Source organism: Ambystoma mexicanum, chromosome 13 (assembly GCF_040938575.1).
Source record: "Ambystoma mexicanum isolate Mex_15411 chromosome 13, UKY_AmexF1_1, whole genome shotgun sequence".
NCBI classification, from domain to species: Eukaryota; Metazoa; Chordata; class Amphibia; order Caudata; family Ambystomatidae; genus Ambystoma; species Ambystoma mexicanum.
In genome coordinates, this window is record NC_090938.1 from 418445967 (window position 1) to 418462787 (window position 16821).

Sequence of the window (16821 nt, forward strand, 5' to 3'; positions counted from 1 at the left end):
AAAAATCCAAAAAAAGGCTCTTTTCAGAGCCGCCTTTCACAGTCTAAAAATAGAACTCACAAATAAATGGAGCATAGCCCTGAGTATTTTTAGAAGTCTGCGGACAGTCCGCTGACATCTAAAGTTTTAGGGCGCTACCCTATCAAAACCATTGCACTTTTCTCTGTGAGGAAGTGGTGGCTCTTTTTGTTTTGTGTTTCAAAAACTTGCAATAGTCAACATCTACTGCAAAATGGATGGTTGTAATTCAACAAAAGGTTGCAATGCATTTTGCACATTTTTCGGAAAAATCTGATTGCCAGCATTAGTAAGATGGACTCCACCTCTGTGAAAAATATATGTGCTACGAAACATAATATTTTCATTGTGGAAAGAGAGGACATGCCATCATCTCTTAGAAAGGCACAAACATCCTTATTAACATTCTGCCTTGATTTCTCCATTTGTGGACCAAATGAAGAAGAACACAGCCAAATTTGTCTGTATGCAATACGAGAAAAAATTACTTGGGAATTTGGAAACATATCCATGACCTTCCCAAGTCCTTCTTTCATCGCAAATTGCAAAAAAATTCCTGACACATGTCCTAAACTTTTCCCTCCACAATGAATTAGAACTATGTCTGGATGAAGCTCTTTCTCCAAAGTAGCACAGAGATGTACCAAGTCCAACGACTTTATTCCATGCACTCCATGCCAGTGCACTTCCACATAAGGGAATCCAAGATCTGCAGCTACTCCACAGCGTTCTGCATGCACCTTCAACCAATGTATCCTTGAGTCTCCCAAAATCCAGATAATCTGTTTTCTGAAACATTCAGCCATAGCTAACTGTTCTTCTCTCAGGAAAAAGACGTTCTGACAAACTCTCTCCTTACACAACACACCCACTAGACTTTACTGACCAATCACTTGCTCTGCTCATTCTCAGTTACATGCCTCTCCACCCCAAAATCCCCATATGTAATATACGGTGTCCGCGGACTACAGCCATGTCCGCGGACATATAAAAAAATCTGAGCATGGTGAATGCAAACTGAAATACTGTGCCCCATTTCCCCTTTGAGGTTGGCTTTGCAGATGCTCGACAAACACCTGTTATTTACTATTTTTTGGTGAGGGGGTTCTTACTTTACTCCTAAAATATTCACATAACCTTTTCCAAAGCAACCCTTGCATTCCAAAACAGTATGGAATTTCCGAAAAAAGATAAGGAAATATCATCTTCTTCAAAATTAACAGCATTACTGGAATCAATGTTCTCATTATTACAGAAGAACATACCAGCTCTAAGCACGAAAGCACACATGCCCCAGTTGATTGCACACCTAGCAATGTTTTGCTGAGGACAAACAACAGAACTATTGTTCCATATTGGCGCATGTACTAATCCAGAAAAAAATACTTTGCAATTTGGAAGGATGTGCATTACTGCTTGAACCAAGTGTTCCAAATATGCCAACAAAGTAGGGGCACTGACAAAGTCCAAATGGAAAAGTCCATAATGCAAAACTAACACATGGGGACTGTTCATCCAGCCCATATCTACAAAAACGTGTACAATTCCCTGTACATTGCAATCAGGCACAGTGCTCCACAACACCTCCACTCCTTCAACATCAAAATTATTTGCCACAGGCCTGCATTGAGCATACTGCTGTTAACCATGCACAGACATATCTCCAAGCACGAACACCCTGACTTTCGCCACCTCTGCCATCTTCACTACACTCAGTCTCTTTCAACACAAATCCACAACCTCAACATCTGATTGGCTGATCCCTACAGTCTCCTTTCCATGCTGGATTTTCTGGAAAACCCTGGATGTGGCACGCCCTGTCCGCAGACAGGCGCTGTGTCCGCGGCCCGCATAACACTTGGACAGCCCTTCTACCCTTTCCACTTCACTCTCTCTGCCATTCCCTCATTGGATACAGCTAAGCAGTCACACAACCATCCACCAATCACATCCAAGACCTCTACATCTAACTCCATCATCAGAGTTCAGCACTTCAAATGTACCGTTGATCACTCTGAGTACAAGTCTCATATCACTGGAAAGCACCTACTAGAAAAAGTACTCTACAAGTCTCCAAGATTTCTACTTGCAGCTGCATGCATATCCACATGCATGAATACAAACTACAGGTATGTATATTATCTGCACAGTACATGTACAACTCTTATAAATGCATATAAACAGAGTAACTGCCACTTAAACTGTATAACCTATAAAATGAAAATATTCTCAATTTTTCCACCTGCTATAATCAACTGCCACTTCCAAACCTGTTTGCTACCTAATCTTTACACACACACACCTATCTAAAAAATTATAATATTAGAATATGGAAGAAATAACAACATAATTGTGGAAAAACACTTAGTAGTGTATCATAAAATTACACACAGCCAGTAGAAATGTCATACATCTTCATAAACTCACACGCATAGACACTATCATTGAAATGCTCCCAGCTGCAATACCACCACTACCTGTAAATCACATCGTTCTACTTTATTACCCACACCTTCACAAATACATATATTCCATGCTTTTGCATGCAGTTACCTTATAAAAATTGCAAAATAAATATATCATTATTTCTTCTTTCTCCTAACATTCTATAACACAGCTTTAAAAAAACCAAGTGAATTTCATACACTTAATATTCTACTCATTTGCAAAGCATGTTGAACTAACATAATATAAATAAAATATAAAGGCTGCACATAGTCAAATGAAACTGCATGCATACACTATGTTCAGAAATCAAACAAGAATATTACTACAGAGACATAAAAATGAACCTCTCAATTAACATCACTGCTATAAACACACAAAATTATTAACTTATTTCTTTTACAATTGCAATGAAGAACACTCTCCTGGAAAACAGCAACATCTGAACTACAAACACCAACTACAAAGAAACCTGCTCATTTCACAAAAAAGAGTAAGTACGATACTACCTTAGTTTCTCTGGCTAGTCTTTAAATCTCTCCACGATATTGCTCCCCTTACCTCTCCCTCCTCCTTTCTTTCTACACTCCCTCCCACTTCCTTCACTCTGCTGACCACTTTCTTCTCACTGTTCCTCCTTCCTCTTGTGACACATCCCATTTCCACTCCTTCCATCTCTTAGCCCCCTGCACTGGAACTCCTTACCTCTCTCACTCAGCTCTATTTCTACCTTTTCCTCATTCTGCACTTTCCGCAAATCTTTCCTTCTCCATTCCCCACCATGAAACCCCTCCCTCCTTCTTGCCCACTTCCCCCTTGCAGTATCTCATTAATCATCTCCCTCCCCTGCCCCTCCCCCATTCTCACCATTCACCCCATCCGTTTACCTACTCCTCCTCTTCCCCACGCCTCCCTCTCTCACTTCTACTGCACTACTCTCATTCTCCCCTTCAGTTTAATTGCTCTACTTTCTGTTTTGTTGGTCTGATTCTCAATGTTAAATTGCTTCTATTCTCAAGAATTGTTTTAATTTAATACCATTTGATTTACTATTACTGCTTATCCTCACCACTAGCTCACTTTCTACTGTCATCTGAACCGCAATATAGTAACACACAAAAGGAAGAATAGACTTCCCAACTAATTGTAGCTGCAGAATGCACAATCACACACCACCAGATACATCTTTGCCATCATACTCAGACACTCATGCATACAGCACACATACAATGCACAACAGCCCAACCCATACCTTCTTTTTTTTGTTTCAACAGACCCCACAAAATGCCTACCAGAAAGCAAGTCCGTAGAAAGCAACGCATAAATAGAGCAAATGAAAATGTCTAAAATAAGCATCCATCTCTAGCAGAGTTTGTACAAAAAGTTCAAACAAAACAGCTAATACAATCATTTAGCAAAACAAAACAATCTTCCAGTATACTTGGCATCCTCTATAAAAATGTAAAATAAAACAGAAAATGATTAACAAGAATGCAGCAACCACTACTGCTAAAACTGCTCCTATAAATTTTGATATAGTAGGAAGTAACCATACCAAAAAAAGTATATTAGCAAAAACGTTCCACCACAGAGTCCTTCAGAATCTCATAAAAACAGGAGACAAATCATGCATAACCCTTAAAAACTACTGTAGAAAATTAATCTTAGAAGCGTTTATAGACAGTGCAATCCTTCTCAAAATATAGTTATTTATTTTAGTGTTAAACTGAATGAAACCACTAACAAAACTAAGTACGAAATTACAAAAAAGACTTCTCAATAAACGGAATGTCAACAAAAATAACTTCTTAAATATCTGTGGAGGTGAATGGAGTCACACCACAAGCACAGAACCATATTTTAATGAAGAAGCAAACAAACAAAATCAAACAAACACAATTGCCATACATAGCAGTGAACGAGGTTATGAAAAACGTAATAATACCATAATGCAACAAGAAATACTGCTTACAAAAACATCCCCAGAAAACTCAGTATCAATTCTCCATTCGACTGAACCAGAACGTCCAGTATACAAATGGCCATGCATGTCAATGTGTAACATTGCCAAAAAGTCTTTCAAATCTTTACGCCAGTTCCTCACTCAATAGGTGAAAGGCAAAGACAAAATCAAAATAAAACTGCAGTAAAATATGGATACCTCCCCAGTGTGCAAATACACAGGACTGCAAGGACGTTCATTGGCCTGCATTTCAGGACCTATTTGCAAAAGCACCTTCCATCATATCAAAATGATATCAACACATCATTCAACGATAAGACATCTAGTCTATAAACTGTACTATGCTAAATGTCCTGCTTTAGCACTAGCCAATTTAAATAACAATCTTCTACATGGTACAGCCAAAGACCCACTAGAAGAAATCGACCATATCCAGAGAAAATATCATGGAAGTGAAAGCCCCTTACAAAATGCTACAGCTTTACAACAGACTAGCAACAATTCTACTACACACATACAAAAAAGAAATATTAAAATTGTAAAGTACATCCGCTGAAGTACCAAACCATGTATGTGTGTGTTACTGCAGAACTTTTTATAAAAGTAACACAAAAACAATCGATGTAACATACAAAATAGAAGACAACAAAGATTCCAAATGGTTTGAATTATCTCTCTACCTTGTAGCCGAAAACAAATGTGAAATAACTGACCCCTTGATACTTTGCAGTTACTGCACTACACAACTTGACAACAATCAAACTCCTTCACGTGCTATCACAAATAATTTGGAATTATTCCCACTACCAAAACCCCTGCAACAACTCAATTTATATGAGAGCATCATAATACAAACAGTGCACTGATTTCAAGCAATAATACACCTTTAACCAAAAATAGCAGAATTACCTCCCTCTGATTTGATTAAAGGCATTCAGGGCAAAGTAGTGTATTTACCATTAGATCTAAAAGAAAATGTGCACACTCTTGGAGTGCAAAATCCAATATAGCAATCTTTAAATGTCATAGTAAATGGTGTACCTACAAAAGACAAAACAATTGTAAAGTACATCCGCTGAAGTACCAAACCATGTATGTGTGTGTTACTGCAGAACTTTTTATAAAAGTAACACAAAAACAATCGATGTAACATACAAAATAGAAGACAACAAAGATTCCAAATGGTTTGAATTATCTCTCTACCTTGTAGCCGAAAACAAATGTGAAATAACTGACCCCTTGATACTTTGCAGTTACTGCACTACACAACTTGACAACAATCAAACTCCTTCACGTGCTATCACAAATAATTTGGAATTATTCCCACTACCAAAACCCCTGCAACAACTCAATTAATATTAGAGTATCATAATACAAACAGTGCACTGATTTCAAGCAATAATACACCTTTAGCCAAAAATAGCAGAATTACCTCCGTCTGAATTGATTAAAGGCATTCAGGGCAAAGTAGTGTATTTACCATTAGATCTAAAAGAAAATGTGCACACTCTTGGAGTGCAACATCCAATATAGCATTATTTAAATGTCATAGTAAATGGTGTACCTACAAAAGACAAAACAATTGGCAAAAACTTGTAGACTTACATAAAGTTAGACAAGCCTTGCAATATCTAAAAGACAATAATGAATACTACAAAGAAATAAATATTGAAGAAAACTTAAGGGAAACAACTGAAATAATTCAAGAGTCACCAGAAACTGGTCAATTTGAACTTCTAGATCCTGCTACAGTATCCAATATTTTAGACCATTATACAAGTCATCATTACACTCTAATGACACCATAGAAGATGCACTAGAAATGTATCAAATGCGACAAACAAAAGGATCACCAATCAGCATATGGGAAAAAAGTATAGAAGCACATGCTTTTCCTCTACTCCTTCCTACTGGCAAAGGAGGAAGGTACGATGATAGACCTATTCAAATAACAGCATCAAAATACCGCTGGTTACGGATGTATTCTGAGGATCCCAGATTTAGACAAAATGTGGAATACAAATTCCACCTACTCTTTGAACCCACTTTCAAAATATGTCAGCTACGCAATTACTACAAAAAAGTGCAAGAAAAAGATGTTTATAATCAAGCATTATAAATCTATTAGCAGACATGCGTGGTACTAAAGAGTACTGGTTCCGATGTCATGGAGATGTACTTTGTATGATAAGAAACCTTGGCCCACCCAATTGGTTTGTTACATTAAGTTGTGCAGAATATGCATTAGAAGATTTATATGATTTCCTATGCATATCAAATAAAAACAAAACAAACATAGATATACTAACATCTGGAGAACTTTGCTCTCTAGATCCTGTTAATGTTTCAAGATATTTCGGAGAAGTGCAACACTTCTTTTGGAGAAAAGAATACCAAGCCAGAGGAGCACCACATATCCACATGCTTTTATGGATTAAAGGTGCTCCTAAATTTGGTCAAGACAGTAACGCCACAGTGTTACAGTTTATCGAAAAATATGTCACTTGTGAAATTTCATCAGAAGCAACAAATAGTGATCTTCATGCACAAATTGTACAATTTCAAAGACACATATCTGGCAAATATTGTTGTCACAAATACAAAAACAAAGGGAAATACTACGCCAAATGCCACTTGGGTTTCCCTAGACCAGTTACAGAAACAGGTCAAGTGAACAACTCCATGTCTTCAGTTAGATATAGTGTTAAAGGTAAATCACCTAAAAATACATATTACATAAAAAGAACAGAAGAAGCAAAATATATCAATGATTACAATGCAATCATTGCCCTATTATGGAATGCAAACACAGATGTGCAGTACATTGCAGACAATTCCACTGCAGTTGCACGATATGTTGCAGCCTACTTATCAAAGCAGTAAAACATAGCTTCAAGACCTCTGGAATGACCTGTCATCAGACAAAACACTGTCTCAGAAATTGTACAGTTTGGGCATAAAAATGCTCTCCCATAGAGAGTGTGGCTCCTATGAAGCTTCAGATCATTTAACCGGTACTGCTTTGTATGAAAAATCTGAAAATATAGTATGGCTAAGTCTTGGTCCTGCTAAATCTAGAAAAAGAGTTCTCAAATCATATGACGACATAGAAACAATAGCCAAAAATGATCCCAACAGCCAAGACATTTTGAAAAACAATTTACTCGACACATACTACCCAAACAGAAGTACCACTTTGAAAACCATGTGTCTATACCACATAGCCCAAAACTTCACATACAAAAATAATATAAAACCTGATGGAAAAAAAAGGTAGCTACAAAGTCACAGATTGTGAAAGCAGCTTAGTAAAATTTACCAAACCAAGTTTAATTAATCATATCAAATTGTCATTAAAAACTCCTCAACATAAAGAACTATATTACATGTCCCTGCTACAACTCTTTAAACTATGGAGAAAAGAAGAAGAGATACTAGATAACTATGACTCCATTGAAGACACTTTAAAAGAAAATGAAAGCTATATAACTGATGTAAACTTTACACAGTACAAAATAATGTTGCATAATGAACAGCAACATGAAGAAGAACTGCAGGCTCAACTAGATAAGGACACTCCCGACAGTAGTCAACCTTCTGTAACAGGAAGCCAAGAACCACTGGGACTGCCACTAACAGCAAATGAGGCATAATTAGCTATGACAGAAGTAGAAAACACCATGTGTCAGTATGAAGATACAGAAGACTGAACTGTACTACAATCAAAACTAAACAATGAACAGCATAGGTTTTTTCAAGAAGTAACAAAAGAAATTGCACATGGTGTACAACATGAAAATAAAGAATGTACCTGCCAAAATTACAAACCTATACTGCTATACGTCAGTGGTGAAGCTGGTTCAGGCAAAAACATTCTTAATCAAAATCATCATCAAGTTCCTTCAACAATTGACAAACAACAAATTGTCAGCTGTTGTAACTGCCCCCACAGGTTTAGCTGCCTACAACATAGATGGTGTCACTTTCCAGCAATTACTACTCCTGCCAGCAGAACACCAAAACAAATTAGAATATTACAAACTTTCTACAGAAGCTGTAATTGAATTATGCAGTGTTAAAAGAAATGTAAATGCTATTAATAGATGAAGTGAGCATGGCCTCCAACCTAATGTTGGCTTTGATTCACCTCAGATTACAAGAAGTACTTAAAACAAACTATGAAGAGCTCTTTGGAGAAAAACACATTATTGTTTTCGGAGATCTTCTTCAATTGACACCAGTGAAAGGTGAACCTATTTTAAAACCTTAGGACACAAACGCTGCTGTAAAACTGTTGGCAGCATAGGAAATGTTTACCTTTGGCAACATTTTCAATACAGAGAATTAACAGAAAACATGTGACAGTCTGCAGACCTCACCTAAGCCAACATTTTAAAAAGTATTAGAGTTGGTGTACTATCTCAAGAATCACAAACAATATTAGAAACCTGGCACATCCATGCACTTTATGGCCATAACTCATGTGCTACTGATGTCATGGAACAATTAGCACACAAAAATGTCAATAGTATGTCCTTGATGCCAACTCTTGCAAGCTGTTCCAAATTCAATGAAACAATGTTGAAAAATGAAATGCAACCAATAATTGAAATTTCCGCAACAGACAAACTGGACGTACATGGTATGACACTACCCATGTGTCAACAAGCCATAACAAGACTAAATACCTTGGAAAATTCAATCTCCAACACAGCTGGTTTGGAGAAAAAATGAAAATAATCTTTAAACTGTACAGTAATGCTTAAACTTAACGTTGATATGGAGCAAGGACTAGTTAATGGAGGACTGGGTACAGTTGTTGGCTTTCAAACATACCCACGTGACAACAACATTCAGTTTTTCAATATTCTCTTTGACAAACTTTCAGAAATAAAAAAGGTGTCATGTGCTCAACAGCTCGATTCCTTCTTCTCAAAGACATGTATGTACGCAGAGAACAATTTTCTCTAACTCTAGCATACGCAGTCACCATTCACAAATCACAAGGTCTAACCTTAGATAAAGCATTGATAGATATTGGGAACACAGTCTTCAAAGAAGTTATGAGCTATGTAGCACTATCACGCTTACTTACACTTGACGGTCTATTTCTAATAAACTTTGATGCAAGTAAAATAAACACTGATATTCCTTGCATTTTAGAATACAATAGACTATGGTCACTATACACACCCCATCTAAAACATATCCTGTTCCACAAAAAGCAAAACATTGTAAAAGAAAACTACTTCAAACAGAAATGCAACATGATGTCACTACAAATCCTCCAAAGAGAGTAAAAGAAATGAATACTTCAATAATTAGTACAAACAAAGAAGGATCTATTACTCAAAGTTACTCAGGTACTTCTTCAAAGAAGCAACACACACTCCAGAAAATTGACTTGGACACAGATCTATCCGGTCCATTCAAATTTTAAAATGTAACTGGTGTAAATTGCTATGCAAATGTAGCAATCAATATTCTTTTTCAATTGCCATCAATTATTGACAACATTTACTTACACAGTACAGACCAATTGTGTTTGCAAATGTTAGTCCTTCATAGAATTGCAAGCAACAATCCTGACAACACCTACAGTGTTCATGGAATGAGACAAGAATTGGACTACTGTGCTGGAATGGTGAAATTCACTATTAAATCGCAAGAAGATCCACAAGAATTTCTAATGTACTTGCTTCAAGTACTGGAAATCAAAAACATACCTATAAATGAAATCTTCCAGATTTCATACATGTGGGAACATGCATGCACTCTGTGCAACAATATGCAATATGAGCAAATCCCTAATGAAGGTTTTGTGTATGCATCCATACCTAACTATGAATCTGTTCCATTTCAGCAACTTGTACAAAATGCAAACCATGGCAGATTATGTACTACCTGCAATTCAGATAATCGCTCCACCTTACTAATACAAACACATAGTAAATATGTAATATTAATTCTTCTACGTTACATTGCAGATGGTACCAAAAACAACTGCAAGCTGACTGGATTCACACATGGTCAAGTATCACTTGGTAAGAAAACATTCACAACAATAGGTACAATCTACCACGCAGGAGCCACAACCAATGCAGGTCACTACACTGCATATATAAAAAAGAATTGTGGATGGTTCAAATGTAATGATAATACCATTACTCTAAAGCAGAGATTACCAGCAAATCTTATAAACGCTTATTTAATCTTCTTAAAACCAACATTTTATAACTAATCTGTACTTAAAAATTAACAAAACTTCAATTACAAAACTGTAAACAGTTAGAATACGCCAACAGGTATCTAACTGCTCCAAGATTTTTCAACAACCAAACAAATAAATCAATACCACTAATAGCTAATCTGTGCATAAACATTAATAAAACTTCAATTGAAAAACTATAAACAGTAGAATACGCCAACAGGTATCTAACTGCCCTAAGATTCTATAACAACCAAACAGATAAATCAATACCACTAAATTATAACAAGAAATAAACAGTTAGAATACGCCAACAGGTATCTAACTGCCCTAAGATTCTATAACAACCAAACAGATAAATCAATACCACTAAATTATAACAAGAAATACACAGTTAAAATACGCCAACAGGTATCTAACTGCCCCAAGATTTTGTAACAACCCAAAAGATATATTAACAACTTGAGACTATAAATAAAAATTATAATCAGTTACAATTCAACAAGTATCTAACAATCTGCAACAAGCCAACATTAGCCAGAAACAACAAGTAAACACCGAAAACACAAAAATAAATGTACTATACCAAAAGGAAAAAAAATGTTTTTTTAATCCAACATTGATTTATTTTCTCCCACAAACCCAATGATTTAACAACAAACACAGAAACTGAGCAAATTGTACAGTACACTGGTTTGTAATCTACTATATATGAGGGTCGAAATGAAAAAAAAGATCTATTATTCAGTGTTATAAGCCTTACAAACTACTGACACTAACATGATCTTTCGTTTATCACAGAAATTGACAAAGAACATATGTACTCCAGTTATCAACCCAACCAGTAAGTATATTATAGTAAGTACAACTCATAAATACTGCTCCATAACACAACAATTGAAGCAAACATGTAAACGTACACCACAATGCAAAATGTTTACTTCCATGGATATGTTATACTGCAGTGCTTGTTACCAATCTCTACAATCTTAATGGCATGACGTAGCCAGAATTTCACATACAAACTATACAAATCAAACAGTGCATAAACTATAGATTTGCAAATATTTCATACATATTTGATTCTACGGATGTGATCTTTGGGAGTGATATGCTGCGGTGGATGTGGTCAGGGTCTAGAGCCTTGGGTGCATGGCCTACAACCTACGGCCTTCGGCCATGCACCCAAGACTCTAGGCCCTGGCCACAACCACTGGAGCCTATCACGCCCATAGATCACACCCATAGAATCAAACTTTTTAACCATGCAGCATGGGCATTTTTTTATGTCCGCGGACACCTAAAGTGTTCTAAGACAAGTTTTATTTTGCTAGCGTACAGTGCGGACAGGAATAGTGTCCTTATGACACCCCCATTTTCGATAAGTGTGGACATCCCGGACACCAGGCCCGTTCTTAGAACAGTTTCAACTTGCCTGCAAACAGTACAGACAGGAAAAGTGTCCTTAGGACACCCCAATTGCCCAATTACGGACATGCCGGAAAGCGCGGCTGTCCGCGGACATTACGAACACAACAGGGGTGCCTGCCATTTAAATAAATACAGCATTTGACCCATCTCTTACTCCCCAAACGTGCTTACACGCCCAAGTTTTATTTCTCTACCATTTGTCAATGCTCTGTCCGCGGATCCAAGGTAGCGGGTGCTTCCAAAAATCTGATGCACATCACGATCTTCACCATCCAATCAGCGAACACGTTGCATGTCCATGGACATGACGCAAGTCGATTAGCCTATTAGGACACTGCCCGCTGAGCGAACAGGGAAATGTGTCCGTGGACTGGACATAGATATCACTAATTTTTTGTGACCTACTTTTTGGTTGTTTTTAAAAAAAAACTCCTGGATGGATTTTCACCAAATTTACAAAAGCACGTTTTCGACAGTAGCCACTGCTCCTGCCGCAAATTTGGTGAAAATCCGTCCAGCGGTTTGGGCTAGAGGCGTGAACAAAGTTTTTCCCCATTCATTATATGGAAAAAAAGTTTTCGAACCCCACTATAACTTTGCCCCCCCGAATCAAACCTCACCAAACTTTGCAAACAAATTCAGAGTGGGCCATATACTTCTTTTGGTGTGGATTTGTCCAGGGGGAGTGAAATTATAAGCCTCCCAAAAAGTGCTCTTCCAATGGGAATAGCAACTTAACCATAACTACACAGCCACTACCATGGCTGTGTAATGTGTATGTATATCCATATATATATATATATATATATATATATATATATATATATATATATATATATATATATATATATATATATATATATATATTATATCTATACATATATATATGTGTATATATATATATATATATATAGTGAAAAACTTTTAGTTAAGAGAGCATTAAGGTGATCAGATTTAATGTGAACAATACATAGCAAGGAAACTTTTGAAAATTCAGTGAAAGGAAACCTTGGTTAAGAGAGTGTTAAGGTGATCAGATTTAACGCAAAAAAATCCTGACATTCATCAATTGCATTTCAAGCAAGTCCACCTTAACTATGCACCCCCTGGTGTGCAGCATATTGCCACAATGATACCATCACAGATGATATCACTGATGTGATCACTGGTGACACCACTAATTACATCATAGATGACATCACTGATGAGATCAATAATGACATCACATGTGATATCACTGATTACGTAAGTTAGAATATTTTTGTTGACCTATTTCGATAGATATTTTATGTTATTACACTTAACAATAATAACAGCATGACATGTAACAATACACTGATAAAGAAGTATGATATGATTAAATGTGGAGCATTCATTTGTAGTACTTATCTTTTAAAATGTAAAATAGAAATATGTAACATTATACAAATTGGTTGAATTTCATGTATTCATAAACAATAAAATGTATTGAAAAGAAATTAAGATTAGAGAATACATATGTAATTATGGACGTAGCAATGGTATTACTGATATTTTTAGTAATTTCTGTTGAAAATAAATGATGAACTGAGCCACCTGCCTCACAGTTCAACGTATGATGACAGTTCTTATCTCTACCTAGGTTTCTCAGGTGTCTCCCTAAAGCACTCCTCCTTCCTCCACAAACTGTTCATGGGAACAGAGTCCCCCTTCTCTCTAGATCGCCTTTTTGAGTGGTAGCCAGTGGAGTGTGTGGAGTGCTGGGGTGATGTGTTTGTGTTACTTCAGTCCGTATAATAATCTGGCTGCCACACATTTTGTGTATTCTGTTGAGTAGATATTCTGGTAGTGAAAGGTAACTTTTCATGGAATTGTTATTTCTTCATAGTACCAGAGAGATAACTTCTGTAGTGTGTGCATGAATATTAGGTAGGGATATGATGCATTGTAGAACAAAAAGTTGGAAGAAGCAGCCCTTGGTTGTGGTTTGCTGTTGCTGTCCACTATGACACTCAGATTTCCCACTCTTATTGTGAGGAGTGGGCAAGATCACATTACCTTCAACCAGAGGACTGCTGCAATATTCAGTGGTGCTGCACTGCTCAGCAGTAGTTCTGTTTTGGATACTTCTGCTTAAGTCTGTTAGCAGTAATCCATTTTTGTCGGGTTGTTCAGTCATTGGTGAATGTGTAAGCCCAATTCAATGTAGATGTTGAGAAGCCATAGGAAGATGGTTGCCAAACCTGTGAGTTGTGTTATTAATTTGCAGGTGGACATGCACAGGTCTTCCAGGAAAGCGGCTAAGTTGCTGGAATTAATTGTGGAAAGTAAATCTTGAATCGAAAGAAGGTGAAGATCAGATAATGACAGTCTCGTAGAAGCTCTATGTGACTCTTTTCTAGGTGGTAAATGCAGAGTAGGTCCCTCCTTTAGAAGGTGGTCTTGGATTTGTTGAATTTTATTAGTAAAATGTTATGTGATGGAATCGTAGAGTTCCTGCTTAGTTATAAAGCTTTCATTTTTGACCGTGGGGTTCTTGTATTCATGGATGATTTTGAAGACTTCCTTTAGGCCATGTAATACTCATCCCATATGATGTAGATTGTGTACTTTTTGTGCTTTTATTTTCTGTGCTCTGTAGTTCAAGAATTGATGGAGGTAGTCTAGTTTGTCTGTTGTTCGGTTGCTTCTTCTATCAATGGGGTCTCTAACGATTAATCAGCACATGGACAGCATTATAGACTTCCTCTCAGCCAGTTAGGAAGCTTGGAATCCAGCCTTTAATTACTGGTATGGACCTCATTCCAAACATTCTGACTTGAGTTGCAGCCTAAAATTATTTTATGTATGTTTAGTTGCATGACTCCATATTCTAATGGTCTAACAGACTTCAGAAGGGGTCATGATCGCTTGGGATAGTGACCTGTCCCTATCCTATAGCCCTCGGCTTCATCTCAGGCTATGACTTGGGGTGGCGTATCCTGCCATGATAATGACCCCTCCCTCATAATATAAGTTTAAATTAGGCAAGCTCAAGTTGGATGAACACCTCCATAGAATACTGTAGACACAATGAATAGTAGGGATGGGTTGAATGAAATTTCTAGGAAAAGTAACTTGTACACAGGTTCACAGCAAATCATTGCACCTTATAGAGAAGAGTAGATGCTAACCCTACAATTAATCTGCCATATATTATAGATTTGTACTCACAGTTGAGGGAGGACAGTAAATAAACTTCTAATATATTATTCAAGATTTTACCATTGATACCCTTAAGCTAAACATGTCTTGTTTTCTAATAGATACGCTAATGTGGCCATTGAGCATTGAAGCCAGAATGAAAGGGGAGATGGAGAGAGGTACAAATAAGAAATAAACGCTTGACAAGTTGTGTTGCTGGGTTCACTTATAAAAGTAATGAGTTGATAAACCAATTTATCTCCTCCTCTATAGGAACCATGCCAAAGGACATTGGAAACAGCAGCACAGGTGGATTCATCTTGCTGGGGTTTCCAGATCAGGATTCTCATTGGCTGCTCCCAATCTTCATTTTGATATACCTCATGACCTTGACAGGAAATGCAACCATCATCATATTGATCAAGGTGGACACCCATCTGAAGACGCCCATGTATTACTTTGTGGGGCAGCTATCATTCTTGGAAATGTGTTATACCTCAGTCACAGCCCCAAACATGATTGTTAGTCTCTTGACAGGTCATAAATACATCTCTTTTGGTGGATGCATGGTGCAGCTCTACATCTTTATCTCTTTGGGATCTACTGAAACTCTCCTGCTGGCCGCCATGGCTTCGGATCGTTTTCTCGCCATATGCCACCCTCTTCGCTACCATGCTATTATGAGCAGGCAGATGTGCATGTGGCTGACAATTGGCTCTTGGCTGGTGGCTTTTCTGTTCACCTTGGCACCTGCCACCCTGATGGCTCAGCTACCCTTCTGCCACTCGCACGTCATTAAACAATTCTTCTGCGATGTTGTACCATTACTGCAATTGGCCTGTGCAGCCACCTTTGTGAATGAGATGGTAGGCACTGCATGTGCTTCAGCTGTTGTTCTGAGCTCTCTTGTGGTAATACTTCTGTCCTATGTCAACATCATCTTCACTGTGGTGAAGATCCCTTCTTCCATCGGACGATGGAGGACATTTTCTACCTGTGCTTCCCATCTAATTGTGGTCCTCATTTTCTTTGGGACCATCATTTTCATGTACATTGGCCCAACAGAGCTCTACTCATTCAGCCTAAACAAAGCACTGTCCTTATGTTACACCATGTTGACACCACTCCTAAACCCCATCATTTACAGTTTCAGGAACAGGGAAGTGAAGCAAGCGCTACTTAACGTGCTAAGGAAAAGAGTGTCTCTAAGAAAACTTGCATGCTGAAGTTGATGTCAGAAACATTAACAATTGCATTCAGAGAGGTCTTGACATATATGTGAGCTGGATCGTTGTCTTGGAAGGGAATTTGTCTATCATTTTAATGTCTGTGGGCAAGCAGGTCTTACCAACACCTTGCCAGGTATTTTCTACTATGAAATTGACACTTGTGATCACACATTAGCACCATGGGCGGGTGAGCCAGCCAGTCAGGTAGCTAGGAACGCAGGCTAGAACTGTTGGTGTAAGCCCGCATTCTAAGCTGCCTGAGGGCTGGCTCCCGCCACCGCCATCTTTTTGCCCCCCTCTGCACCTTCCTTTCAGCTTCCCATGGCTGCTATGTTGGTAAAGGATTTTCCTTCCTAAATGGGAAG

The 16821-nt window shown here is 37.6% G+C and overlaps 1 protein-coding gene across 1 annotated transcript; it reads left to right on the forward strand.

Moving 5' to 3' along the window:
* Nucleotides 1–15505: 15505 nt before the first annotated feature.
* Nucleotides 15506–16453, forward strand: LOC138520402 (olfactory receptor 1L4-like). Its single transcript, XM_069632804.1, has one exon. The coding sequence runs from the start codon at nucleotides 15506–15508 to the stop codon at nucleotides 16451–16453; it is 948 nt and encodes a 315-aa protein (XP_069488905.1).
* Nucleotides 16454–16821: the final 368 nt, after the last annotated feature.